Source organism: Monopterus albus, unplaced genomic scaffold (assembly GCF_001952655.1).
Source record: "Monopterus albus unplaced genomic scaffold, M_albus_1.0 scaffold89.1, whole genome shotgun sequence".
Classification (NCBI taxonomy): Eukaryota; Metazoa; Chordata; class Actinopteri; order Synbranchiformes; family Synbranchidae; genus Monopterus; species Monopterus albus.
This window is the reverse complement of record NW_018127969.1, coordinates 1,284,487-1,311,182: the sequence shown is the minus strand read 5'-3', so window position 1 is coordinate 1,311,182 and position 26,696 is coordinate 1,284,487. Positions and strand designations below refer to the sequence as shown.

Sequence of the window (26,696 nt, the reverse complement as noted above, 5' to 3'; positions counted from 1 at the left end):
TACTGATCATTTCTCTATCGCTTCAGCAATATTTTGAATATATTTTAATACTGTAGTACTTAAAGGATAAGTCCAGTGACTTATTTCAAGTATTTATTTTCAAAACATCTTGTATTAAGACTAAAACCAGTAATGAATTTTGTATACACACCATAATGCATGTGAACCCAGAGCCTGGTTTAGTTTATTTCTTTGTGCCGTAGATGTTTGTTGTTATCCAAAAGCTATTAAGAACACACAGCTGAGCCACATCTCTGCACTGGGTAACATGTCCTCTTCACAAAAAAAAGAGCTATTGTTTTATAGTCACGGAAGTAACAGAGTCAACTGCACATACATATGATCTTTGCTCTGTTTATGCTGCACTGACTTCCTACACTATGCATAACATTCAATTTGAATTGCAGTTCTTCGAGAAACTTTGAAAAAAGGTTAACTTACAATTTTTGTGAAGAAACATGCCTGCCGGTGCAGCAATGTGGCTCACTGGTGTGTTTTAAAAAGTTCTAGGATGGCAATAGTGAATAGAATAAACTAAACCAGGTTCTGGATTCATAGCCTTTATTGTGAGATCACAAAATTCACTGGTGGTTTCGTCTTTGAATGAGATTTGTGTAAAATAACAAAACCATAGAACATCAGCGGTCTTGTCCATTAAAACACTCTAAATCAAAGATATTTTTTGTTTAGCAAAAAGTGGAAGCTTTTGTGATGTTTTTAATTTCTAAAGTGAAGACTAAGCCTTGGTGTCAACAAACATCACAACTGCTCACAGTCGGCGTCCTCACCTGTTTGTCCTCTCTTCTTGCTGTTTTTTTTTTTCTTTTCTTTTTCTTATTCCCAGGTAACGTGTCTGTCCTGTAAGCACAAGTCTAACACAGTTGAGCCATTCTGGGATTTGTCTTTGGAATTTCCAGAGCGATATCACAGCATTGACAAAGGCTCAGGCTCTACAGCTTACCAGCGCAGCTGCACCCTCACTGAGATGCTGTCCAAGTTTACAGAAATGGAGGCTCTTGAAGGCAGCATCTATGCCTGCAACCACTGCAACAGTTAGTATCATGTTTAACACAGTGCTAAGCAAAGACTGCATGCCTCCAGCAGTTTAGGTCACCATCCTTCTTCTGCGGTCCAGCTGTTCAGCCAATATTGAGCAGGGACTAAGGACAATCACTGATTCAAAGAGTGTTAGCCTAGTGTTCTTAGAAGAGGCAGTGACTTGAAAAAGAGGCTTGCAGCCTTTATGAAAGTCATTCAAAATGCTGTTTAACTGTTTAACATTCCAACAGAGTTTGTCACTGAATTGCTAAACAAAAGTGTTCACCTAAATAATATGCATTTGAATTCATCCATGGATTAACTTAGTGAACATATTGTTTCATGGTTTGTCAGAAAGAAGACGAAAATCATCCCACAAACCCTTAGTTCTGTCAGAGGCATGTAAGCAGCTTCTGATCTACCGCTTACCTCAGGTTCTACGACTGCACCTCAAACGCTTCAGGCAAGTTGCTCTCCAGGCTGGTTTTCTTAATTAAATTTACATCAGAATTAATAATGTGACTATTTAAAGCAGATTGTGAAATCCAGTGTTGTTAATTCTCGTTTGCTCTAGCGGATATCTGAGGCCTTTGGTACAGCAGAGTTTATTTTTATCATGAGGCTTATGAATCCTTGTGACACTAAGTAGTCCCTCTTGTACAGCAGATGGTCAGGGCGGAACCATAGGGAGAAAATCGGTGTCCATGTGGCCTTTGACCAGGTTCTGAACATCAAACCATACTGCTGCACTGGCTCAGGTCACTCTGTCCACAGAGGAGGCTACACCTATGATCTGTCTGCTGTAGTTATGCATCACGGTAAAGGCTTTGGCTCAGGGCACTACACCGCATACTGCTACAATACAGAAGGAGGTGAGGACAAGGCTGGGCTTGTTTCACATCAGCGTATGATGTTCCGGTGTTGTGCTGCATGTTGAATTTGTTTTGTCCTTTTGTTCACAGGTTTCTGGGTCCACTGTAATGACTCTGAGATGAAGGTTTGCAGTGTGGAGGAAGTGTGCAACACTCAGGCCTATATTCTCTTCTATACCCAGAGGTCTGCCTAGGTACCTCTCGCTGTGATGTCGACCTGTACGCAGTAACTTAGGGCTGCGTTTATGAAAAGGTTCTCTGTTTTCCCAAAATTAAGCTGTCACTTGAAAATAATTTGCTAAAAAAATGATAGAAATGAGGGCAGTAGGACATCGACTATCATGAATCAAGGTGAAAATTTTATCAGCATAATCCAAATGAAAATAATGGTATACAGTGGTGTAATTTTGCAATTACATTAAAGTTCGCTAATGGAAGGTTTCAGATTATGGAAAAGAAAAGAGATCAATAACCTTTTCATAAGTAAGGCCACAAGTTTCTCAGCCTGTGGGATCAGCATATTTGGTTTATGGCCTGAAGACTGTGGGAGCGTGTGTGTCCATGTTTTTAAAACAACCAGACAGCATTTTACATTCACAGGCAACACAGATTCTTGGGCTTTTAGCATTTTGTCACAATAACATTGATGTGTTTTATATGTAACTGAACATTTGATCTCAATGCACTAAATATTTTAAAAGGTACAACATCATCCACTTAAATGAAAAGTCTAGTGATAGAACCGACTAAAGTCCAGACTCTGTGCTGCCCACTGTTCAGATTGTTTAATTCTTATGGATTGTCAGTTATGGAAACTTTTAATACTCATCCTTGTGTCCTTTGTATTTCATCAAGTCCTCTCCTCAATTGTACTGCTGTGACTGGATACTGTGTCTTAGGCTGGAGGCCAGGGTGTGCGCTCTCAGTGAACAGGAATAGTTTTTGTTTTAGTTTCTTTCGTAGTCATTCTATGTTTCACTTCCATGGAAAGAAGCAAAAAGTACGAGTTTCAGACACTTGATTGGGATGAGTGATGAAAAGCTGCACTTTCAAGGAGGGGCTGTTACTGTTGTTTCAATCTTTATGATTGTTCACCTTTTAGCTTGTGCCACTTCTTTAAATGGCAGCTCCCCTGTTATTTAACGGTGGTTTTCTAGTCTGAGCCCCGATCAGAGACACTACACTTGTGTTTTAACTGTCAGAGATGGAAACTGAGTGTAAGTGCAGGCTGTGATACTAAAGAATGTGTTTTTGGGAGAGTTGGGGTACCCATTTTGAGTTGAGCACCTGAAAGCAATATACTGTTCATCTTGCATCTTGACAGGAAATTAAGATAAAATCAGGAATTCTTCTGCTTGTAATACATTTTCTTTTCTACTCTGCTGTTTCTATCAAGGTCTTTAGAATTTGCTAGTTATTCAAGACAACCTGTTGTTTGATACGAGTCAAATGCAAATTACATTTGTGAACTCCATGTAAAAGTTGGAACAATCTAATGACAATGAATGTCTTACTTTTTAGTGGTCAGGTGTGGCCATGCCACTGGCTCTGATCCCCTTGAGTTCTGTCTTGTACTGTAAGAATACCTGTCATAAATGTAATGGTCATATGGGTTTTGCCTGACAGTAATTATTGAAAAGACAAAACAAATCTGAAATGTCTTTGTATATAGCTTCTGTAAAACATGAAAAAGAAAAGGATTGACATGGGTTCACACAAGTCATGACCGTTTCTCATTTAGCCATCACAGTAGCTGCAGTATGGAAGTAAATCCCTGCCAAAATGTTAGATGGTGCGCAAACCACATTTTGAGCACTACTTGATTTGCAAGTCAGCATTTAGAAGTGGACAGGCACATACTGTACACTCACCTGCCACTTTATTAGCTACAACTGTATACAATTCAATGCAACGCTTCTGTCTTAACATCTGTGTTTATGAAGCTCAAAATGTTTGTTTTTGAAATTGCCATAAATGGATCCATTCAATTATATGTTTATTATTGACGGTCATAGTTAAAGGTGGTGTTCCTAATATTTTGACTCATGTATGTAGCTGAGGAGGACAAAGCTATAGAGGCATCTCTAAATACAATGTAGTCCAGTACATTGGATGTACCTCCATGCTGCAGCATTTATAACATTATAGGTTACATCCATATTCATGTTCAAACCATCTTTTCACAAATTTAGCCTCATAACAGAAAAATACAGCAAAGTAGTACTGAAATAATCCACAAGATTAACACATGGATCTGTAGCTTTTCTAATCCTTATTTAAAAGTCTGAATCTGGTTCAGACAGAGATGCTGCTGATGAGGGCATTAAATGTAAATCATTTCTTAAGATTATGTCTCTACACTTTTTTGGTTTGTTTTAAATAATGGCTTTATAAAGATATTTACTTATAAACGCTTTAAAAATGATCTATCATTAGAAAGTGGTACCATTATTTTTATCTCTTAAATTGTGTAACATCTTAATTGCTGAAAAACATTTAATCAGAAGTTCCAGTTCTAGTAAAGAATAAGGATATATCCCAGATCATCCTAATTTATGAAATCATTTATTTCTTACATTGCTTAATAAAACAGCAATAATTATTTTTTGCAAACTGGATATAAACTTTGATACAATTTGACATGCCAGTTAGTTTGACACTGTGAATAGAAGCAGCTCTACAATAGTGGTAATGAAATAACATTTATAGACAAAAGATTATAGATAGTTGAATTACTATGCTAAATTATTAGCAGATAATGTTTTTGAAACTGTTCATTTGACTTGAAGAAAAAGACAAAAAGAAAAATGTGTCTTAATGCTTCAACACCAGGATGAGAAACAGACCATGAACGCTGAGCGAGATACTACATATCTGCACTGTGTCTTCGATAACAAAATGGCAGGTATAGAAGAGTCATTCTGTCATTAATGAAATGTTAACTCATGCCATCTAGATATCTGCATCTCAGTGGACATGCATGAAAAAAATCTCTTAACTTCAACCTAAAGGTTACAGCAAACGTGATCAGCATTTTATAGTCATAAGTTGCTCTAATCTTTGTAATTCATGTATCATAAATACTTAGAAAAGATGATCCAAAGTTGTCTCGCAACAAACTCAGTTTTTGGTGACCGTAATGTAGTCGATCAGTCATCAATACCAATAGATCTGGGTGAGATGAAAAGATGTCTTTTGTCTTTTTTCATTGTAAACACACGCAGCACACTCTGCAGGCAGGTCCTGTCCTCAGCTAAGTGCCTTGCTCTGTTCCCAGATATTCCCACTGTTTCAGTCCTTGCATCCTTCAGGTGGCAGTGACTTGAGTTGAAAGCAGCTGGTGACTCTCTGTTCTGGTCGCCTCTGGAGCATCTCACAGGGAGCTCAACTTGGCAGCAGCCAGAGCTCCACAAAGTCCCACTGCCTCCACAAGATGAACAGCAGCAAGGCCAGCAAGACGGTGGCAGCCACCCGGGCTCGGGTCTTCATCAGCGGGGTGATGAAGTTGGCCAATGTGGAGACAAAGACCAGCAGCACGGCCATGAGCGTAAGGATGACATTGATGAGTTTGCCCAGCAGAACCCGAGCGTTGGCGTTCTCCACCCCCTCCAGCTGCACAACCTGCTGCTGTTGCTGCTGCAGCTCCAGCTTAGTGATACGGGTCAGACATGACTCCACAGCCTCCTGTATGTACACACAAACAGTAATCATGATGCTTTTTCTTGAATAGTGTGTGTTAGTCTTGTTATGTCACACCACAGACTTTTTTTTCTGTGCATTTCTGACTTCTTTGAAGTGCACGTGGCTTTGTTAGAACAATATGATGTCACATACTTGTGTACACTAATCAAGACTCTTTAACACCTGAAAATAATGTAGCAGATTTGTACCTGAATATCCCTTGCTCTCTCATATGACTGGTAGGCCACTTTTTCCTCCATGCTGGCAAGTTCCTGTTTAAGGTTGGTCATCTCATTCTGGTGCAGCTCGGTTAAGTCATTCAGCTGCTCTTCAAGTCGCTCATACCTGAGTGTACAGTGCAAACACACACAAGAATGCTATTTAAAAAAATCACAAAGATATGGTGAAGATCACAGAGAAAAGAAACTCAACTTTAAACACCATTGCACTGAGTGTCACGGTCCCTCTTTATGATGCATTGGCTGCTGTAGTTCATTTTTAGTTCCTGCTATATCAAATACATGCCGAAGCACTGAATGTGTATTAATCCACAGCTGAAAATAGTCCCCAACACAAATCATCTTTTAGCTCTTGTTGAAATAAAGTTTGCTTTAAACTACAGTGCCCAGCTATTTTTGGAAATAAAACCATGAAAGTATATAAAGTCACAGACAGGGAAGGGAAAGCTGAAAATATGAATTAATTAACAGACTAACACTTGTTGGTTTTAGTCTTTTCAACAAAAGTTTAGTTAACAAAAATGTAGAATACTGTCAGCATTACAACTACTGTGAGGACTGTACTGATTAAACTGATAACTGCTTTACATCCATGTTGTGTATAACTGGGACTCTACCTGTATCTCTCTTCTTGCAGGCACTGTGCCATGTAGGAATAGTCACTCTGCAGCTGGCCCTTCATGTCCTCAATGGCATCCTCCATGTGTGCCTGGCTGGCTTTAATCTCCTGCAGGCCCTCAAGTAGAGAGTCCCAGGAACTGTGCATGTGGTGGTGGTGGTGGTGATGCCCATCCAGTCTGGGACTCCCCATTGTTGGCCCCAACATCCCCCCTCCTCCTCCAGCCCCACCAGAATTACTGCCTGCTCCAGAGCCAGATGTGGCGCTGGAGCACTCATCGTCGCTGCCGTACTTTGGGCTGGAAACCAGAGTGGCACTTCCACTCAGCGCACGAGGCGTGGGGGTATCTTCAGAGTGGCCCCCGACTCCTTCATCAAGTGTGTCCTTTAGGTGTGCAATGTTATCTGCGCTGCCAAACTTGTTCCTGATAAGACTGGCAAACTCTCTCGGCTTGGAGACGACAGCTGTGTGAGTGAGGGCAGACACACCACCTTTAACCCCTTCAACTACTCCACCTCCAAAACCACTTATCCCAGCACGAACATTAGCTCCCACGTCCTTTAATCCTTGCTGCATGTCCCGCAGGACATCCTTTGGCTGGCGTGCCGGTCCATTCTGTAGAGAGGGATGAGAAATGAGGAAGCAGAGAAGTGGAGGAGCTTAAAAGTAGGAGAGAGGTGATTAGGTTTAAGAGACAGAACTGTAGGAAGACAGATGAGGAAAGCAGGTCCTGTAGAGAATTAGGTGAGACACAGGATGATGCATTGGTTTAAGTAAGTGTTAGCAGATGAGAATCATGTCTTTATTTAGACACAACTTTCCATACAAATACAGAGCATGTGTGTGAGTCAGTCATGATATAATTAAAACAGTCACTGTACAGAAACAGCAACACAAATATATCACATGTACAGATACAAAGCAGCTGCACTCACACTTTCTCACTTACTTGTTCTATTTCCTTTAGCTTCTTGTGATAGTGTTCTAGCTTCTTGTGCAAATGTGCAATGGTCTGTGCTGACTTCTGGTTCTTCTTCTCAAACACCTGCTTGATTCTGGATGCCTGCTGTTTGTCTGCATTGTGGGCCAACTTCAGGTATTCTGCAACGTTGTCGTCGCGGGCCTCCTGTTCAACACGGATCTGCTCTGTGACCTTCAGGATCTTTTGCTGCAGATGCTCCAGAGCAGCACGTGTCCGCTGTGGCTCGCAGGTCCCCGGACCCTCGGCAGCACCAGCTATGACCCCAGACGCTGCCCCCGCTCCGTCCGCACTGATATTACTGTCAGAGCCTCCATGGCTGGTGGTGGAGGGTAGGCCTAGAGTTGCTACCTCACTCTTGTCCAGCTGAGGGAAGGAGAGGGCACAGGGAGGTGGTCAGGAGTGGAAGAGTACTACAACTATTCCAGGTGAAGTACTGCTAATATGACTTTAAGCAGAAGTAGAGGAAATATTTCTTTTATTAAAATCTACTCAAGTAAAAGAGCAAAAGTCTTTTCAAGATCATTTTGAGGCACTATGAAAAGACAAATGTGACACCACGATCGACAGAGTGTAATTATTTGTCCTTTCTTTAATTTAAAAAAAAGTTACTCTCAACCTTAAATGGATTATCTGATCATGCCACATACCTCTGTAGTTACTTTCCTAAAGTTGTTATATGTCTAATGTTGGTAATGCTTTATTATATAGGTCCACAGTTTGTTAACAATTTCCTCTGTAACTTGGAAATAATAAGAAAAAACATTAGCAAAGTCTTGTTAGACTTGCAACTCATTTGTTTTAGTCAGAGTACAGCAGTTCTGCTCTACACGGGCAAACATACCATTCCACATATACTGAGGGTTAAGGTTTCCAATAATAATGATGAACATATATTTAGCAATTTCGTCAAGGAAGTGCATCAGGAAATCAACACAAAACCAACTAAAGTAGCCTGATCAGAACTTTATTCCTAGTTTCTCTCAAAATGTTTAAGAAAAACTTCTTGGAAGTTCTTAGACAGTTGCATGCTAACGAGTTGGTCAAGTATCTGCAACTGCCAAAAATAGAATCACACAGCCCCTTGAAAAGCCCTTCTAAAATGAGAGCATTTGCAGATATCTGCTTTCCAACCCTGCTGGTAAAGCTGGGCTATCTAAGTACACAGAAAGGCCATCATGCATTAATTAAGTGATACATAATTACACTGCATCCTGCCCTGCACGGCCTGGGAAATAAGCTTCACTAACAAGTTAGCTACTTATAGTGTCTTATAGGAAATGCAGCCTATATGAGTAATACAAAGGTAAAAATTATGGTGTGCAGCAAATGACAATTATGATAATGATGATGAATTCTTGAGCTTTTACTTAAATCTTTTAATATGTGTTCTGGATCTTTCTGCTTGGTTGTAAATGTCTGTCTGTCTTCTCGGTTATAAAATAAAATAGCAGCACGATGCTCCACTTCTTACAAACAATAAGCTCTATATCTTGCTGATCCAGGAGATTCCCTGGTCAGTGTTATATATAGCCTGTGTGCAGCTTGGCAGATGGTGGGATGGTTAATGACCCTCTTCCTGATGTCAAAACACTGTAATCAGACTTTACTAACATCATCTCAGGAAAAACACACCAAACATCTCACACCACTGCTTTAATTCTCTGGACGGGACAGTGCAAGGATTTATTTGTATTCTATTTACGTGACAGTGTGAAATGAGCACAAGCTCCTTGTGCTATTATAAACAGCCAGAGCGAAGCAAGGCAGGCAGTTTTTTTTTCTTAGCAAAGTAGGCTACAATCACATTGTAATGGAGAGGAAAACAGATGACTGCAGTCCCTTGTTGTTACTCATTTCCTGATCTTTTCAGAGAAAGTGAGGTGCTTATGCAGCAGCTAAGCGAAGGCTCATACAAGGAGGGGATGCGGTGTCCAACGATGGATGCAAACAGATCAAAACAACACAGCAGAGGACAGTAATGGCTGCAATGATGCTCAAATCTAACGGTGTCTTTTTTGTTTTAAAGCACACAGGGTGATGTCCCGTGATGAATCCAGGCTTCTGGAGGTTGGAAGAGAAGCGGGACTGTGATGAGGACGGAGATGGCAGATGTCTATGGCATATAAACAAGAGGACAGGTTATGCCGGTACCTTCCTCACAAGGCAGGAGACACGCTGTGATGTGACAGACGGCCGATGGATGTCAACAAGCGTGGATACGGACACATGAGACACAAGCAGCACAGCAATAAATTAAATTAGAAACATTACCATACTGTTTTAATCCAATTTTTGCAGTGCCATTGCAAGTCTGTTTTCGAGGCCCATCCTCCTACCCCTGCGCTCACCAAGGAGGAGCCTCCGTCCTCAAATGTCTTTACCCTCAGCCGTTGTCTGGCTGACTATCAGCTCTCTGGATCCTAATGCTCCATTGTTAACGGTATCGATGTCTGCAGCCTCCCTCCCCCTCTTTCAAATGCTCTGGTCTCTCTCTCTCTGTGCTTTGTGTCATATGGCCCCTCTGCCTCCCTCTGTTTCACGTTCTCTCCACCTATCTCTCTGTTTCAGTCTAAATGCAAACGCTAGCTGTCCCGTCCTATAAAAGGAGCAAAGGGACAAATGATGCAGGGAAATGGGCGGGGGGATGGGAGAGCTTAGCGCAGGCGTGCAGGTACGTCTGTGCTGCTGAGAGCAGGGGAGATATGGGGAGGGGACACAGCAGGGGCCTGTGCCAGAGTCTGCTCTGGGCCCTTCAGCCCCTAAACCTTCAAAACAAACACATACACCCAGTGTGTGGTGATGTGGGGCTGCACTGATGTGGTGCCAAAGTACATAGTGTCTGTCTGAGCAGTGACTCACTCTCTAATTTGCTCTTACTGCTGTTCACAAAGTAAAAAATAGTGTGGTGTCACAACAACAGAGGAATGTTCGAGCTACTCGGGACTTCTCAAAATTGTATGTGCCCAGCTTCAGCTCTTTCTTTGTGCCGGCTTGTGTGTGTGTGTGTGTGTGTGTGTGTGTGTGTGTGTGTGGAGGGATGCCCACTAAACAGAGATGAAAACAAGCCTTCGTCACCATCTTGAAAACAAACCTAAAAAAAAAGAAAACAAAAACATAGGCCTACAAGGGAAAGAATCCAAGACAATCTCAAGATACAAAGACAAAAATCCTTTAATATTCCATGGCTATAATGTGTTGAAATAAAATTCAACTACAGACAGTTAAATCAACACAAGGCCTGGTGTGTGGACAGAGGGAAAATGAGGCCGAAGTCCAGGCACTGAAACTTTACCCAATGCAAACTGACTCTCCTCCCAGTGCAATATGTAAAACTCAGATCCAAAACAAACATTCCAAAAAATTTCAAAAGAAAATGTATATATGGAAATAACACAACACAACCAATAAACAGTGTGTAGAGGAGTAAAATCAGCTGATCCATCACCTCTGGAAACGTTGCTTTAACAGTTGAAATCCAAAATGTTTCCTTCTGACTCAGAGATACCAACTACTTTTAGAGTCAGGGCTGTTGCCATGCGCAACTTTGTACTGTTTAGCTATGGAACAGACCTAACTGGCAGTTTTATAGCATATTTATGACCAGTGAGGAGAGTGACGTTGATCACTGTTTATTATCATGTCAGAGAGGTAGCCGTAAGGTAGATATGAATGTTTAATGCTGATGAAGAATCAGTAGAGACACCAGCACTGTAGTAGTTGTATGGTACCTGTTTATTAGCAGAATACTGCACATAAGTGGTCCACAGTGATTTGTACTGTATATTATTTGAATGAAGATTAAACTCTCCAGTACCACCATCCTGCCACAGTATCCCCACCAATACACTGTGGTGAATGCAAACCTATCTGAGCTGGTTACTCAAACATTAGACACCTATCGAATAGAAGTACATGTACGTACTTCACTTGAATACTTCCATTAATACAACTTTATACTTCCCTTCCAGTATGACAGTGCTCCCACCCACAGGGTACCAGGGGTCTTCACAGTGTAGGATATGGTTCGTGTTACCATTGCTAACTCTGAAAGACGAGACAGTCCAAGTAACTTCAAAACAGTGCTGATTTATTCAAAGGATCACAGGTAAAATTAACATTACACGCTCAAATATCTTGCACCTCCAACATGCACGCAGGCAGATGTAAGATGAAAAGACCCTGAACCCACCAGGCCTATACATTATATCCCCTCGGTTGGGCTAGCCCCATACTACACAGAAACGTCAACCGAGACGTCTCTGTTGCCAGCTTTGCAGCTGGTCATAGCAGTAGTCAAAACATGAAGCAAATCAATGTGTGTGTGTCTGTTGGTTAAGTGGTGTGTAGCTAAAAACATTCTCACGACTTCTAGTAACATGTCGTGACTTAAACATAAGAACATATTATGGCTAAGGCTACAGTTATACACGTCATAATAATAATATTAAACACCCTGTCTGCTGACAGTCATCAACTCTTCTCTCTGGTATCCTTGACCAGATGTACCCTGTAGAAACTCATAATCAGGCCTAAGCATGTAACAGTCTAACTAGACATCCTGTCTCCACTAAACATTTCTTATACATAAAGTATCTATCCAATATCTATCTGACTAAAAATGCCTAACAACAGTCACCAGACCTCAACCTAGTTGAAAACCTACGTGAGATTTTAGAGCGACATGTTAAGACAGCGTCTCCGTCGAGGTAATCAAAACAGTAAATGTGGGAATATCTTTTGGAAGAATGGCGTTCATCCATCCAATAGACTCCAGAGACTTGTAGAATCAATGCCAAGGTGCACTGAAGCTGTTCTTGTCTGTCAGACCTTATGAGCAAAAGTCATAATTAAGACTGCAATGAAACAAGACCACAGAAAATTTCACTTGAACATTTTATTGGAATCTTTCACAACTATATCAAGTTTCCTCACAATAAATAAGCATAGATAATTTAACTTATAGCTTTTACACTAAACATTATGTAGGACGTGCACAAGCAGCTATAAACAGAAGGGCATTCATTGATTGGAGTAATGCAGTTATTTGTTTAGCTCTGACTTTACAGCAGTGATTATCATTGTATGACCTTGTTTGACACCCATTCAGATTACCCATAGCAGCAGGATACAAGTGTCATGAAAACATATACTAGTTGTTTTGGGGCACACAGTAAACACACAGTGTATTCAATTGCACAGAGCTTCAGAGTAGAAAAGAACAGCGACGGTAGCTTCCACTTAGTAAGTACTTGTCCTTTGTGGAGTGTAAATGCCATAAAGGCGGATAAAGGGTGTTGTGGATACACCACCTATCACATGTATGTGCAATACAAAAACATATTTTTGTATTATGCCACTTAAGAGTGTTGTATTAAACTCTACTGATATCTATCCAAATAAACATACATGTTCCAAAGGCGTGGTGCTACACTCCTAACCTACATTATCTGGTGCTGTGCATGTGTCAGAGTCTAGACAGGGCACTTGTGGAGGGAGATCTGCTCTGAAAATCAATCGGCACCGAGAAGACAGACGAGGACATGATGGCACTTGTGTCATTTATGATCTGAGCAAAGCAACAGACCCTACAGATCAGAACTCTTCAAGTGTTTTCCTGTGAGTACATGATGGTAGAAAGACACAATTGTACAGCTGGGTGTATTAAAGTATAATTTATAATACACTTTGGACAGGAAGTGCTTGTACCCTCAGGATATACATAAAGAAAAACCACTGTAGGTAAACAGCAGTGGATTTGAACAAAGGAGCCAAAGGCCTTCATCCGTGCTCTACCACTGTCAATCACGCTGCAGCTTTGACACAGACACATTTCTTTATGAGAGAATAACATTAATCTACACATCTGTTTCAAGTGTGTGCAGTAATGTGTTTGTCCATCTGATCCCCGTAATGCAAGAGGCACACAGTTCCACTGCATTTTCAGCACTGTAGAATGTACAGGTAACACTTTGGCAACCCTTTGATCCAAATGAGTACAAATCCACTGCTTCCAAAGATTACCATTAATCTTCTCCACTCAAACGTCTTCTCCTTACCGCCGGGAAAACCGCCAACCCCCTCAGTGCCCTAATTGATCGCATTATAATGATGCGTTTTCTGATGAGTCACCAGGTACAAGACCTTCTGGGGAGTATGTGCAGAGTCTGTACAAAGTGTCTGTGTGGTTCCCCTTGAATACTGGAAACTTTACCGTAAACTGCACTGAAAATCACTCGCCAGATTTGCGTGGCATCCCAATTACTCTTCTTTTAGACTGATAGAAATCTGTCGGGATAAAGGAGAAATTCAGCTCATGTGACTGACCTGAAATGACAATGCTACTCATTTAAAGTTAGAATATTTATTAAATATGTACCTGTAATGTTTGTCTGTTTCCTCTTCATCCCTGTATTCTCACTTTTCTCTGGTGTTTTCTCCAGGTTCTCCAAGTTGAGTGCACATCTCTCTGTTGTACGTGGGATGTTCTTCTGCTCACTCTGTGCTGGCTCCGCCCTTCCTCCCTTAGGGCCAAGTGCTGCCTCCGTCACCCTCTGACCCCCTGTGTGTCCCAGCCCATGCATACAGGATCTGTAAAGCAGTGGAACCCTGGTTGCTGGGATCTCCTCCCACTGGAAGTCGCTGCTCTCCAGCGGGCAGGACAGTCTGGTAATCCGCCTGCAGCTGCTCTCGGTCGATTGGACCAAAGAGGTTCCGTTGAACGGGGCCGTTCCCCGTGGCGCTCAGGATCCTCTCTGTAGTAGCCATCACCCTACACTGCAGGACACAGAAAAAACACCAGTGGTTAATTTGGAAACCTGCTGCTGGACAATGAGGCAGTGATGATGGCAGCTCTCAGCTCTTGAATAAGTGACCTGTATAAATTATTTCCTTGATTAATCAATTAAACATATTGTCATTATAATATCAGAAAATGGTCATAACTTTCCACAGCCAAGGTAAATAGCTTTCTTTAACCCCAAGATATTCACTTTACAATCATATATGACAAAGAAAAGTATCCTCACATTTAAAAAGCTTTCAAGACAGCGTTTGTCTTGAAAAATAACTACAACAATTAATTATCAAGATCACTGCGGCTGTAATTCACAGATATATAATGATGATATAATTTAGCACTGATAAAAGATACACTGCTTTCTGTCAAGTGATCTTAAATAACTGAATCTTGACACCATTCTAATTCTAACTGGAAAGTAGTCCTTGTAATCTATGCAAAAATCCAGCTCAGGTTGAAACAAAACAACCAGAAGTTATGATTAGCTGCCTCAATTATAAAAGTAAGAATTAGGCTTACCATTGTTCTAACCAGTTAAATTTCCTCTGTGAACATTACAGAGCAACTCAGACTGGTGTCACTGGGAAGCTCCTTATAACCAGACGGGGCAACCAGTGACTCACTGAGCCCTCCTACATGAATCACTTGTACATGCCCGGACATAATCTCAGACAGACATGTAAGGACAAGTCCTCAGCTGTGGTTGTGATCACTGCACATACACACAGTCACCACTGAGCGACAGTGTAAGATCATGGAGAGACAGCTCAACAGAGCCACTCACAACACTCCGTGAACAGCAGATGAGAAGTAATTTAGTAATCAAGAACATTTATGGATTGAATTATGAAATCGCTGCTTTCTGGAACACATCAATACACTTGCACCACAGTCAGGAACAAACTAATTCAAGGGTTAAACAGACACAGCATTTCCCCTGCTGTGTCTCAGGAGAATAATAGCCGTCCAGGAAGGGCTGGGCGGGATTTCCAGGATTCCCACTTCAGGGGAACAATCAACAGAAACCCAGTCCTGGGCCAAGCTAATTATCCAGCTACAGCTCTGTAGCAGAGGAGAAGTCATTTTAATTTAAAGGACACAAATTATTTTAGCTGTTTCTGATTAAATAAATATATACAAGTAGAGAAACTATTGCGGTTTTAGGCAGATGATGAAGCTATTCTCTCATCAATCAGCTCAAATAGATACAAGCTGTTAACCAACAGTCACACAAACGTGTTCATCTTGGACTAAAAACTGATTTAGAACCAGCCTGAGATTTAAACAGCGTTACAGAAAAACACATCCTCCATAAAGATCACTGTTAACTTAATAAAAATGTGAATACAAGTGTGGTAAAACACCTTGTTGCATCATCTGACTTGGCTGCACCCACACAGCACAGCGGAGAGGAACGGGCAAACTGAGGTCATGTACTGTGGCATTTTTAGTTTTCCAATTGGTTCAACAAAGCCTCTGAAACAGAATGGCATGATCTAAACATGTTACTTCCTGATTCACACTGCCATGTTCAAGAGATTAGCCTTATGCTGCAACTTATAAAGAAATGTACAATGATGAACAAAGATGCATTATTTGACTGAAATTACAAGCTCAATGTTGACATCAGCCCCATTTTGAAATTAGAAAAATGTCCATTCCATTGAATAATACAACTCCTTAACCTTTATTAAAACTGTAATATTTGCTCTTAAAATATTTATCTCCTTAAAGATCAAACCAGCTCAATTAATTACAACAAGTGGTGTATGACATCACTCACTTGTTCATGAGGCAGTAAAAGGTAATAACTTTTATAGGTATATTACTACTTAGGCTTAATACAGGATATAAAATGTAGGAAGTGTAGTAGTCTAAAAAGGAGAAGTTTAGGCAGCCTTTCACAGTCAAACATCAAAATCATAGATGGTACCATGACTTGATGAGGACCTCTTGGGGCCTTTGTGGGACTCCAAGAGGGCCACACTTTTAGACTTTTCTTTTGAAAGGATATGTCTGGACATGGATTTCACTGTCTGCCCCCACCTACTATCACACAACTCTGGCCTGTGAGATGCATGTCCTAAGGTCAGGTAGGGCTCCTTCTTTGGGGAAAATCTGGTCAAATTGGGTCCAAAAAAAAACCTAATAAATCCTCTTGTAGAAAAGTTATGAGGACAGCACTTCTGTGTCACACTGTGGACCCTCTTTTATCTTCCCCCTCATGGGTTAAGACGTCAGATGATCGATTCAAGGATGTGGCGGGCCTGCCCTGTTTACTACAACACTCCGCGATCTGCGTGAAGTTGTCACTCCGCGTGAGGCTGCATCATCTCGTGTCAGCGTCCGGAGCTTGGAAGAGCTTCCTCACCGTCACACACACACACACACCCAGAGCAGAACAACAACGTATAAGTCTGTACGTGTTTGGAAGCTTGTTATCGAGTTTTAAGTCATAAAGTGAAACCTGGAAAACTGAAAGACAGATGTAGAGTTCATATCAAATAGATTACGGAAACGTAGGTAACCGTTAACTCATCCGTGAGAACACAGTATAGACAACACAGACTAGCAGACGATAGTGGACATAGTAGCTACTACATCTGTTTCTAGAGTTAATAACAAAACCCAAGTATCTCAAGCACTTCAAAGAATATTTTAAGTAACGTTATTAGTTCATTCTCCTTTTACTTACATCTTGAGCCGAGGGTAGTCCAATCCTGTTCTAATCCTTATTTCAAACTTGTTGAATGAATCTCAGTCCCCTTGTTGTTTTGGTTTTCAAGCAACAGCTCCGGAGTGAAAACGCCCGGGGATGATATTTGTTCCAGCTCCTTACGCTTTATTAAGTAGAAGCGTGTAAAATATCAGCAAACTACAAGATCACTTCTCCAAGTATGTTCACTGACATGAAATGGGCTAAACTTTATGAAACCCGTGGGCGGGGACCTTACGCTCCGGTCTCAGAGGCGGGGTCAGCCCGCTCCACACGTGGACTTCGCTCGCTCAACACGTGAACAATTGACTGCATTGTAGTTGGGAGGACAATCCAGCACATTATGCCCGGGCATGAATTTTCAGTGCGTCCACAGGCCACAGCAGTAACACTACATCAGCTACCTCACTCAGCAGCAGTTACAATAATTCAAATAAGCTCCTAAAAAACAGCTACAACATTAAAGTGCTCAATGTTCATTAATCCATAACAACAATTAAATAAATAAAATTGCTGATCATTCTGTAAGCAACTTTCCTTAAGAAACATTTAATGCAGGAGTCAGGACTTGAAGACTTTTCACACTTTGCTACTATTACATATAAAAGATCGGAGTGCTTCTATCTCCACTGCAAACATTCAAATCTTTTTATGTAAAACTACCAAAGTAACTTAAGTGCAGCAACACACCTGTAGTTTTAAAAAAAATGCAACTATACAGAATAGTCAATTTCAGAGCATATCATTATATATAAATAATACACTGAGTTATTTATTCATTATCGTGGGACTATTAACTAAACATATATAGATTACTAACAGTTTCATCTCATTTCTAACAATGAGATGATCATAACATTGCATGCGAAATTTGCAAAGTAAATAAAGTGGAATACAAAGTATATTTATCTCTGAAATGTATGGTATAGAAGTATAAAACATCAAAATGCAAATACTCGTGAAGTACAAATATTTTAGAGTTGCATTTTGGTAGCTAAAACAACCCCCCTAAAATAAACAAACAAAGTTATAACACAGCAGGGAGTTGTGCTTTTGCAGGATCAATGTGAATGTACAGTGAAAGGCTGCTGCACAGTGCAGAGGGTTTGCGAGCCCCATCAAATACATTTTCATATGTATTTTGTGCTTCATTCATCTTATTCAGGCATTTGTTCTGCATAAACTGTGAAATGTTTTACAGAACCAATTGAGTTGCATCCTCACTATATGGCCAGGAGAAGGACAAGGTTGTCAAAGACTTCTGGTCTTTACAACTTTATTACCAGCAGCAAAGGTTCCATAACATAACCTTATGCTTAATTTTTTACACTCCTGGGTCAGGTAAAGTTGTCTGATGCCTTGGTGAATGAAGCAAACAGTCACTGTGTTGCCTATAGCAGGAATAATGGCTTTGATTTAAAAAAAAAATCATTACAGAAAATGTATTTAATACCAATAAGTTAGATGATAAGTTATATGCAAATTTCCTTTTCAACAGTCCAAAACCAAAGATAGCCTATTGTCTTTACATTAACATAAAACAGGAAAAGCAGTAATCAAAATCCCCTTTGAGCACCTGGAACAAGCAAACATTTGTCATTGTAGTGTAATAAATTACTCAATTCATTATTTAAATTTTTGCTACATTTTTTATTTATTTAGTTGATTGATTGATTGATTGATTGATTAGCAGGCTTAACAATAGTTCCACTAGACAGCCAGATAGATGAATAGATAAAAGTGACATAATCTATAATTAGTACCATCAGGCTGCCCCCTTTGAACCTTCAGAGATCTGCCCTAATGTGCTCTGTGGACAGCATGTTACATAACAGTGTGGCAATACCGCACGTTTCTCAATGATTCCCGCGGGTTCCTACAGTGCGAGTCCCGTCTCCATGGATACCATGAGTCATCGCTGTCGTCATACTGGCTACGTGGAAAAGCGCGCGCAGATTTGAGATCACTATGTGCTTGCGTTGTGCCGGTTCACGTGGACTGAATGTCTGAACAGTGTGAACAGGAGCCGTAGGCTTGTTCTGGGAGTTCCCCAGAAGCAACTATTACACAGTGCGAGAGCACTGACTGTTAGTTAAATGTTAGTGGGAACCAGGAAATGCCCACGGCTGTACAGAAACAGCACCCTGTTAGACCACACTGAAGTATTAAAGGTTTCATTAACTCTCACCAGATAGCCTGAACAATAGCAGCCATGTAACACCGTTTATGGTGTACAGGTATCACTCTTACTTCATTAAAATAGTTAAGGCCTCAAGAACATTTAATCGACTCTACACCACAAGTGTAGTAACTTTATCGGAAGCACAGTGACGCCCTTGCTTATCTGTCCTCAAGAAAGGATCAAACTCTGCCAACCACATTACACAACTTTATCCCAGACACCTTGTTCAGCAGAGGAGGAGGGAGATTTTCAGGAACAGAAAGGGGGGGGGGTGAACTTGCCAGGTGCACTGAAGTATGGGACAATGTAAGAATCACTTCATCAATCAAATAACTTATACCTAACTCAGATTTAAAGTCTCTTTTCAGTGACTAGTTAGACCTCAGCTCTTGTTAACAGCAAGTTTTAGCCATGAACAAATTGGGCACAGGCCAGTAAAAGATGCCACATGATTTGTTGTCAGATTGTGTCTTCTTGTGGATGTTTTGTATCCCTTTAGTTGTTTTGAGTCTGCTTTTGTCATGTGTCTTTACTCCTTTTGCATCTCTGTAGTCACTTGGTACCCTGTATTGTCCTTATGTCATTCAACATTTGCATTCTTTGGAGTCATTTCCTCTCTTTTTAGTAATTATTTATCCTTTTAGTGGTTGTGCAGTTGTTTTGCATCAATTTATTCCTCATTTGTGGCTTCTCATATTTGACTAACTTTTCAAAACAGTCCCTTCATTTTCCAGCCTAAGAGCTCATTGACTCATTGGGTCTGCCCAGTACTCATTCCTTCATCCATTGTTGTAGTAGTCATCAATTACAGATTTAGCATCTGTAAAATGAAACTCAACTTTCACATTTAACATCTGTAACTGCAACTTTACATAAGTCACTAAACATGCATTAACGTGATTCACATTACAAATATGTGTGTATAATTTAGTAAGACCTTTCCAATAAAAGGCAGGCCATCTTCAATTAAATTTAACATTAGAATGAAAACTACTTTTTCCAATCAATTTAAAAAAAACTGCTTGTAGTTATAATCACAACAATCTTTTCAGAAGTCTAAATCTAAAATATTTAACAGCCTTTGTGGTATACAAAATGCAACTACAGATATCTAGACCTGGAGTAATGGCTATTGAATCAATTACCTCAGCCTGACAACTGGAGCATTTCAAACACTGAAGACTGTTTACATTATTACTAATTTTTATATGAGTGACTGAGTTTAATAATTTAGCCAACCCAGACCAAACATAACTGATGCTGTAGGAGTGCCCTCTTGTGGAAAAGAAACAGATAGATACAAACACACTATATTTGTATTTCAATAATCTCAGGTAAAAAAAACAAAACAAAACACTGCAAGTTTTTTTTTTACCAACCAGTATTTTAAGAGACTATTACAGATAGACAAAAGAAATTGGAAAACTTCATAGACAAAAATGAGACCTGTGTTGTTTACACTTAAAAACAAACAAACAAAAACAATGCCATAGTTTAAACAGATGGAAGCCTTCAGTATAAAGAAAGTAGCATATTGAAGACAGCATGGCTTTACAGTCAATAAAAAGGAGGGACTTTATTATACACCATTCAAGTCCTTCCCTAAAAAACAAAACAATGAGGCACTACTTACATTATATGTCAAACTACACTGTACATTCACTGACAAACAAGAAGCGCGTAAGAATAACTAGTGATCTGGAATGCGGGGTGGCACAACTCTTTCAGGGCCGACGAGACGGACATGACTTGGGTGAGGCATCACTCCTGCACGCAGCCATTCAATGTACTTGAAAACTAGCATAACAAGAAAGGGGAGAGAGAGAGACTAAAATGTTTCATTGTTAAAAAAAAACCCAACCCAAAAAAGGGCCAGACAGCCATGTTGAAGTCCATCATATGAAACGGCAAAGCCTGTACAACTGTTTGTCTTTACACCTGATCAACATTCCTATTTTCTGTCATTAGACCTGGAGCGGCTGTGGGGAGAGAAACGAAAAAAAGGTCAAAATTAACAAGAATTAATAAGCAAACTCTCACAAATGCAACAGTGTACTGCTGAGTACACAAGTTTTAATTATAGGTACCATAATTGTACTAGTTACTCTCAATGGTGATGTTTTCTTTAAGAACTAAAATGGATGTACAGTAGTTTAAATAGGCAAATCGTATTACTACACTTCATGTTACCACATGAAAGGACAAGACTGAAATGATGTTATAATAGCTTAAAAGGTTATCAGTACCTTCTTGATCGAGAGAAGGATCTTGAAGGTTTGTGGTTCCTGTCCCTGGAGAGGGACCTCTCCCTCCTCCTGTCTCTGGAGAAGGACCTGCAAAAGCCATCCCATCCCATTAAGTCAACATTGTTTCAGTTTTATTCACTTGAAAGGATATACTACATTGGAGGGAAAAAAAAAAAGGTCTATGCACTAATCTTGCTTCTCTGTTGTCTATATGATCGCATGAAACTCCGTGTGAGAAACCTGAAACCATTTGTCCATAACCTCTAGAGTCCTGAGCTTTGGAAACCCAAGCTGTGCGGTCCTCATATGAGGACGCAGGGACTCTAGAGGTTAAAGATGCTTTCATTTAAGGGGTAAAACTAATTTGTCTCTACTATATGGAAATTAAAAGCTGCAATACCTGCTGCGACTGCGGCTGAAACTCCTCCTGCGTGGGGATCTGTGCAGGAAAAACACAAGAGTTAAAAACAAAAACAGATGTAGCAAATCCTCCGAAGAGCTCCACGTTATTTTAAACCCTTTCCTATATGGGCCTTCTTCAAAACAGTCCTTTGTCTACCTTAATAACTCAAAATGGAAATAAATGACTCGGGCATTTTCCCAGGAAGACCATTACCTTAATCTATAACTAGCAATAGACCTAGCGCATAAAGATGGCAGATACATTCACCTACTCCACAGGATTATGTGCATTTTTCAATACAGTGTGAATTTTGAATATTCCATGTTGAGTCTTCTTCATATTGTTGAGTTCTACTCTACAATATGAAATTGTAGAGTAGAACGTCCTATGATTAATATAGGAAGGTTTTTTCAGGGTGTCTGAAAGACTATTAGAAAATCAACTAATTTAACATGGTACTGTGGACTAGCCCTGGTGTGGGAATAAAAGACACGAAGAGCCCACCATCTGTATGAAACTAGCCCACTGCACTTCAAGGAAGAATATAAGGAAACAAAAACTAATAACTTCTGCTAAAATCAACCATACAGCACAAAAACAGATTTAATTGGAGCTTGAGAAGAGCTTTGACTCATGTCACTTCATAATTCTGCTCAGAGCCCCAATATATGAGATGATTATCTATAATGGAAATCTCTGGAAAAGTGACATTTAAGACATTTGATGTTGGACCATTCCCCTCTGAAATAAGGAATTACAGTTATGGTGGAGGACAAAATGACAAACCTATGATTCAAAAAAACAAAAACAAAAAACAAACCTTTTCAAACCAGCTGTCTCTTCACTTTTACAACTGTAATCAGCAGTGTACTGAATGAAGCAGGAAAACTTACTAGTATTTATGGTTTTCAACAAGCTAGATATGATGAAAGGGAGGCAGACTGTCGGCCGGGTAGGTAGAATTGGCTGAATGGGACTGGCCAGATGCTGCAAGGTGATTAGGTGGCAGGCAGATGGGGGTTGGCTGTGGCTTTTTTCCTGCTTTAATTGGTTAGCCGAAGGCTGCTGCTGGTAGGTTGTAGACATTTGGGAACGTAATACGCTGATTGGTCGGGAATGTGAAGTGGGCCGCTGCCTTTTGGGTTAAGGTTGAAGGAGGAGGAGGTTGAGAACGGCATGCTGAGGAACCAATGGGCTGGTGCAACCTGACGACTGGCCATGCCTTGGTCATGTGACAGCACCAGCCAAGCTGATTGGGGAACGATGGTCAGCAGTCACATGATGCTGAAAGAGGACTAGTCGATTGACTCAGAGGGTGGTGAGAAGAGGCATGGTGGTGGCTCTGCAACGGGTTTCATTCTTATTAATATAGATGGAAAATAAAAAGCATCCTCATAGTGAAAAAAAAGAAAAAGATTACACTTTTGACAAAGGAATTACCTTAATTACCCTACACCATTTCACTTATCTAATTTGCCATTTTAAAGCAGTTAAAAGTTAGAGACTTTCTGAGAATGCACAGAAATTGTATACAAAGTCTCGCAGGCCAGATTTCATATGTCAGTACAAAACCCAGTATGTTGTATTTCCACGTCATAGATCATTTGGTTATAAAATGCCTCTCTTTTCGGGTCACTACATAAAATGACAAATAATGTCAATGAAGATGAAACTGCAGCCTGAGACCTTAGTGACAAATGTATTAATCAGCAGAACTGATTACAAAAACTAGAAAGCCTAGACTGGAAAAACAAACAATTACCAAGAAATACACTGTGGGTAAGAGAGCGGCATCAATATGTCACAGAGCAGATTACGCCACAAGATGGATCAAATGTTTGTCTCTACTGTTGACAGTCAAACAAAAACATGTAGGTCACCTTCGTCTGGGTGGTGGGCTACGGCGCCTGTAGTCATCTCTGTCCCGAGGACGCCGGCCCCATGAAGGGGGAGCACCACGGGTGCGGCTGCGCTTTTCACCATTGGACGGCTCTACTCGCACTCGACATCCACACAGTGTCCTATAAAACAACCATTTGTTACTGTAGTGGTTGCAAAGTAAATCTGTCTTATTTTTGCCCCATATATCCCAAGATTAGATTGCCTCCTACCTTCCATCAAGCTCACGCACAGCATCGGTTGCATCTCTGGGATCTTCAAATTCCACAAAGGCAAAGCCTGGGGGGTTTCTGGCCACCCAGACACTGCGGAGAGGTCCATAGTAGCCAAATGCCCTCTCTAACTCCGTCTTGTTACCATTGTTGCCCAAATTTCCAACATAGACTTTGCAGTCAAGAGGACAATCACGATGCATGACTAGATCTGAAAGAGAAAACAGGTTATTGCTGCAGCTTATAGCCTTAAGTCCAAGAAGGCTTCTCCTTTGAACAGAGGCTCAGTCAAAATAGCTTACTGTTTACATGCTTGTATAACGTTAATTCACAAGGTTACAATGAAGACTGGCCACAGCTTACGTCGAGTATTATACAGGACCCAAGTAAAATAAAATACCTCCCACCACTGCTTTTGTATTCTTACTAGAAAAGCTCAAACAAGTAAATTAGACCAGGTTAACCGAGGATGGTGTAAAACCAAACGTTAATGCTGCAAACTTCCACAATATGCTCCCTGAATAACTTGCAACGCACTAAGTGTTAAAGGTACAGTTCATGACCTAACTAAATGTGCTCCATTTATCCAAAAGGCACATCTAAAATCAAACAGTTTGGCAACCCAATGAAACGTGGCCTCTATCAGTTGAACATGCTAACCTTAGTTAGCTTTAGCTTAACAAACGTATTAGCATATTAGTTAAGGCCCAACTCCACGTTACGTTGAGAAACATTTTAACGTTATCGGAACAGCTGACGCAACAGTTGTCTTCCGCCTTTAAAATATATTGCCCCACATTCAAATTAAAAGCAAAGTTATATTTAGACGCTCTGAAAGCTAATAAAAGTAGCTATTTCACGGTAGCCAAAATGGCTGACATCTTTCCAAGGCCTACCGTTCAGCGGCAGCATTCCAGTTAACAACCACATAATTGAAACAATAGATTAAGGGGATCTAGCAACACTAGCTGTCGACCAGAACATAGCATGCTTCTAAAGTTATAGTACCAAAAACACTACTAAGAATTTCGCTCAAACTCTACCGTGTTTGTTGTGCTTCACAACTCAGACTATCCGGTTTTCTCCTGCAAATTCGTTCTCGCCGTCACCAATGGAAAATGGCGAAACGGAAAATACCTTACCAGGATGATAATCCCAGAAGGGGGGGCGGGGGCGCAAGTTAGTATTTGTGTGTCGTTTCTATAGAAAACCTCCCTCATGACCCTGCCCACTAAATTTAACGGCCTCATAACTGATATTGCAAACACCTAGCTGATACTATTTGTTTCACAGTGACAATGGAAACTTCAGACGGGCGTCTACAGCATTGTACCACGACCCGTTAACGAACGCACAGTTTAGGCCACAGTGTAGAAGTCACTTTGGTTGTGGCACTGTTCTCATAATTTTGTCTAAGGAGCTGTAATGGTTTTCTTCCCAAAAGCCTATCGCCCCCTCTTGTCAACATAAATAAATTACATGTGAATCTTGCTTTGATATCATGGTTCATCTTTAGTTTCATAACGCATAGTCACATTTTAAACTCACTATATATTGTTCCATGATGCGCTGTTACACCCCGCATTAACATTCATGCCTTCATATCTGTATGTGTCATAAATGTAACTTGAATTGTGCAAGGTTTTGCAGGAATCCCACTGAAAAAAAGATTTCTGTTTGTTTTTCAATTGAGTTGTACAAGTTATAGGTCACATTAGGTGGCTAAAGTTCTGGAATTATTTATCTTGGTCTCGTTTTTTTACATCACAGAAACCTGGCATTTTAACAGGGGTGTGAAGACTTTTTATATCCACTGTATGTGACCTGTGACACTTGCCAGTCTTTCTCCTTACTGTTTCATGTTCTTCTGTCAGGTAGCTGTACCATGCAGAATCCCTAAAGTACATTTTTGCTTACATACCTCACAAGCTGTTTCTCAGAATCACACCTGGATTGTTTTCAGTTAATTCGATGGCATTATTATTATTATTATTATTAATTATATTTAAAGCCTTTTCTAGCATGCATTCTTTCAGTCAGATTTTTTGCAGTAACTCAGACGATTCAGTCCTTTCAGGCTCTGCAGAGATGCTTTGGAGGCTCAGTGAGCAAGAGCAGAACATTTAAATCATACTGCAGCAACCATGCGTGAATGTCACGGAAACAAGGGCATTCACACATTAAAATAGGAACAAACAGTTGTCAGTCAAGTTTGTTTCCTTTTAGAATGTAAGTGCAGCTGCAAAAAAAGCTTCCCACTGATCCAATAATGAGACCTCCACTGCCGCATAGTCGTTTTATTTTTGCAGTCTCGGACCAGTAAAAGGGAGCATGCGTACTGAATGAGGATTCCTGGGTTTAAGGTAGCATTTATAACGCTGGGAACTCTCTTTCTTATAATGTATTTTCTTATAATCTAAATTTTGAAACTGTCAGAAGTTTTCCAGAATCATAATTTGTCTATTTATCCATGTTACAAGACAGTAGGCTATCTACAATGGATCTTGTAATGTCTGTGTATGCCCCCAACAGACATAAAAGAATTAGTCCACTCCAACGTGAGTTCTCAGTGTTCGGACTCTTTATTTTCTTGTCTCCATACAGACCAACGTAAACGTCACGTCCTCTCTCTCTGAGGTGTACTACCTTAATATAGCATTTCCTTATGTGTCTCCCGAGAGTGACACCCCATGGTCACCACCTGTCATTACAGATCTAAGTACAGTATATTAACAGAATATTATGCAGCTGGGACTGCAGCCTATGTCATAATATTAGTTTTTAACGTGGAATAGGAATATGTTTACGCTT

The 26,696-nt window shown here is 40.4% G+C and overlaps 4 protein-coding genes across 6 annotated transcripts in view; 1 reads left to right on the top strand and 3 right to left on the bottom strand.

Annotated features, from left to right (window-relative positions):
- Positions 1 to 2,455, top strand: part of usp49 (ubiquitin specific peptidase 49) — a 6,155-nt gene extending 3,700 nt beyond the window's left edge. The window contains exons 4-7 of the mRNA XM_020607763.1: positions 845 to 1,052; positions 1,393 to 1,501; positions 1,705 to 1,910; positions 2,001 to 2,455. Of these exons, the coding sequence (XP_020463419.1) occupies positions 845 to 1,052; positions 1,393 to 1,501; positions 1,705 to 1,910; positions 2,001 to 2,104 (627 nt within the window). The 3' untranslated portion in view covers positions 2,105 to 2,455. The remainder of the gene's footprint in view (positions 1 to 844; positions 1,053 to 1,392; positions 1,502 to 1,704; positions 1,911 to 2,000) is intronic.
- A 1,459-nt stretch (positions 2,456 to 3,914) lies between these two features.
- tmcc2 (transmembrane and coiled-coil domain family 2) lies at positions 3,915 to 10,126 on the bottom strand. Its single transcript, XM_020607716.1, has 5 exons — positions 9,703 to 10,126; positions 7,399 to 7,794; positions 6,448 to 7,064; positions 5,801 to 5,936; positions 3,915 to 5,594 (listed from the first exon to the last, which is right to left on the bottom strand). The coding sequence occupies exons 1-5, from the start codon at positions 9,703 to 9,705 to the stop codon at positions 5,295 to 5,297; spliced, it is 1,452 nt and encodes a 483-aa protein (XP_020463372.1). The 5' UTR covers positions 9,706 to 10,126; the 3' UTR covers positions 3,915 to 5,294.
- A 2,179-nt stretch (positions 10,127 to 12,305) lies between these two features.
- LOC109964418 (cyclin-dependent kinase inhibitor 1) lies at positions 12,306 to 17,336 on the bottom strand. The gene is given in 4 exon segments (XM_074527651.1): positions 12,306 to 13,716; positions 13,808 to 14,085; positions 14,087 to 14,205; positions 16,923 to 17,336. Coding segments are annotated over 3 exon segments (444 nt in total). The 5' UTR covers positions 14,197 to 14,205; positions 16,923 to 17,336; the 3' UTR covers positions 12,306 to 13,660.
- A 3,052-nt stretch (positions 17,337 to 20,388) lies between these two features.
- On the bottom strand, positions 20,389 to 25,178 carry srsf3b (serine and arginine rich splicing factor 3b). Of its 3 annotated transcripts, XM_020607899.1 has the most exons (7): positions 24,782 to 24,907; positions 23,886 to 24,096; positions 23,655 to 23,795; positions 21,772 to 21,810; positions 21,372 to 21,458; positions 21,064 to 21,104; positions 20,389 to 20,922 (listed from the first exon to the last, which is right to left on the bottom strand). In XM_020607899.1, exons 1-6 carry the CDS (start codon positions 24,813 to 24,815, stop codon positions 21,077 to 21,079), a joined length of 540 nt encoding a protein of 179 aa, XP_020463555.1. In that variant the 5' UTR covers positions 24,816 to 24,907; the 3' UTR covers positions 20,389 to 20,922; positions 21,064 to 21,076. The 3 variants fall into 3 exon arrangements, with proteins under 3 accessions (XP_020463555.1, XP_020463554.1, XP_020463556.1); XM_020607898.1 differs by having other exon boundaries at positions 20,413 to 21,104; positions 24,782 to 24,904; XM_020607900.1 differs by lacking the exon at positions 24,782 to 24,907 and adding an exon at positions 24,929 to 25,178 and having other exon boundaries at positions 20,472 to 21,104.
- Between the last annotated feature and the right edge of the window lie 1,518 nt (positions 25,179 to 26,696).

What these genes read in the sequence shown, in the direction of transcription:
- tmcc2 (XM_020607716.1), bottom strand. An exon ending in AGCTAAAGGAAATAGAACAA is followed by an intron (nt 7,065 to 7,398) that starts GTAAGTGAGAAA and finishes CCCTCTCTACAG; the next exon opens with AATGGACCGGCACGCCAGCC. An exon ending in AGAGAGCAAGGGATATTCAG is followed by an intron (nt 5,595 to 5,800) that starts GTACAAATCTGC and finishes GTGTACATACAG; the next exon opens with GAGGCTGTGGAGTCATGTCT.
- srsf3b (XM_020607899.1), bottom strand. Translation starts at nt 24,815, where the DNA reads ATGTGGTTGTTAACTGGAATGCTGCCGCTGAACG. An exon ending in TGGAATGCTGCCGCTGAACG is followed by an intron (nt 24,097 to 24,781) that starts GTAGGCCTTGGA and finishes TTTCTCTTTCAG; the next exon opens with ATCTAGTCATGCATCGTGAT. An exon ending in GTGCGTGAGCTTGATGGAAG is followed by an intron (nt 23,796 to 23,885) that starts GTAGGAGGCAAT and finishes GTTGTTTTATAG; the next exon opens with GACACTGTGTGGATGTCGAG.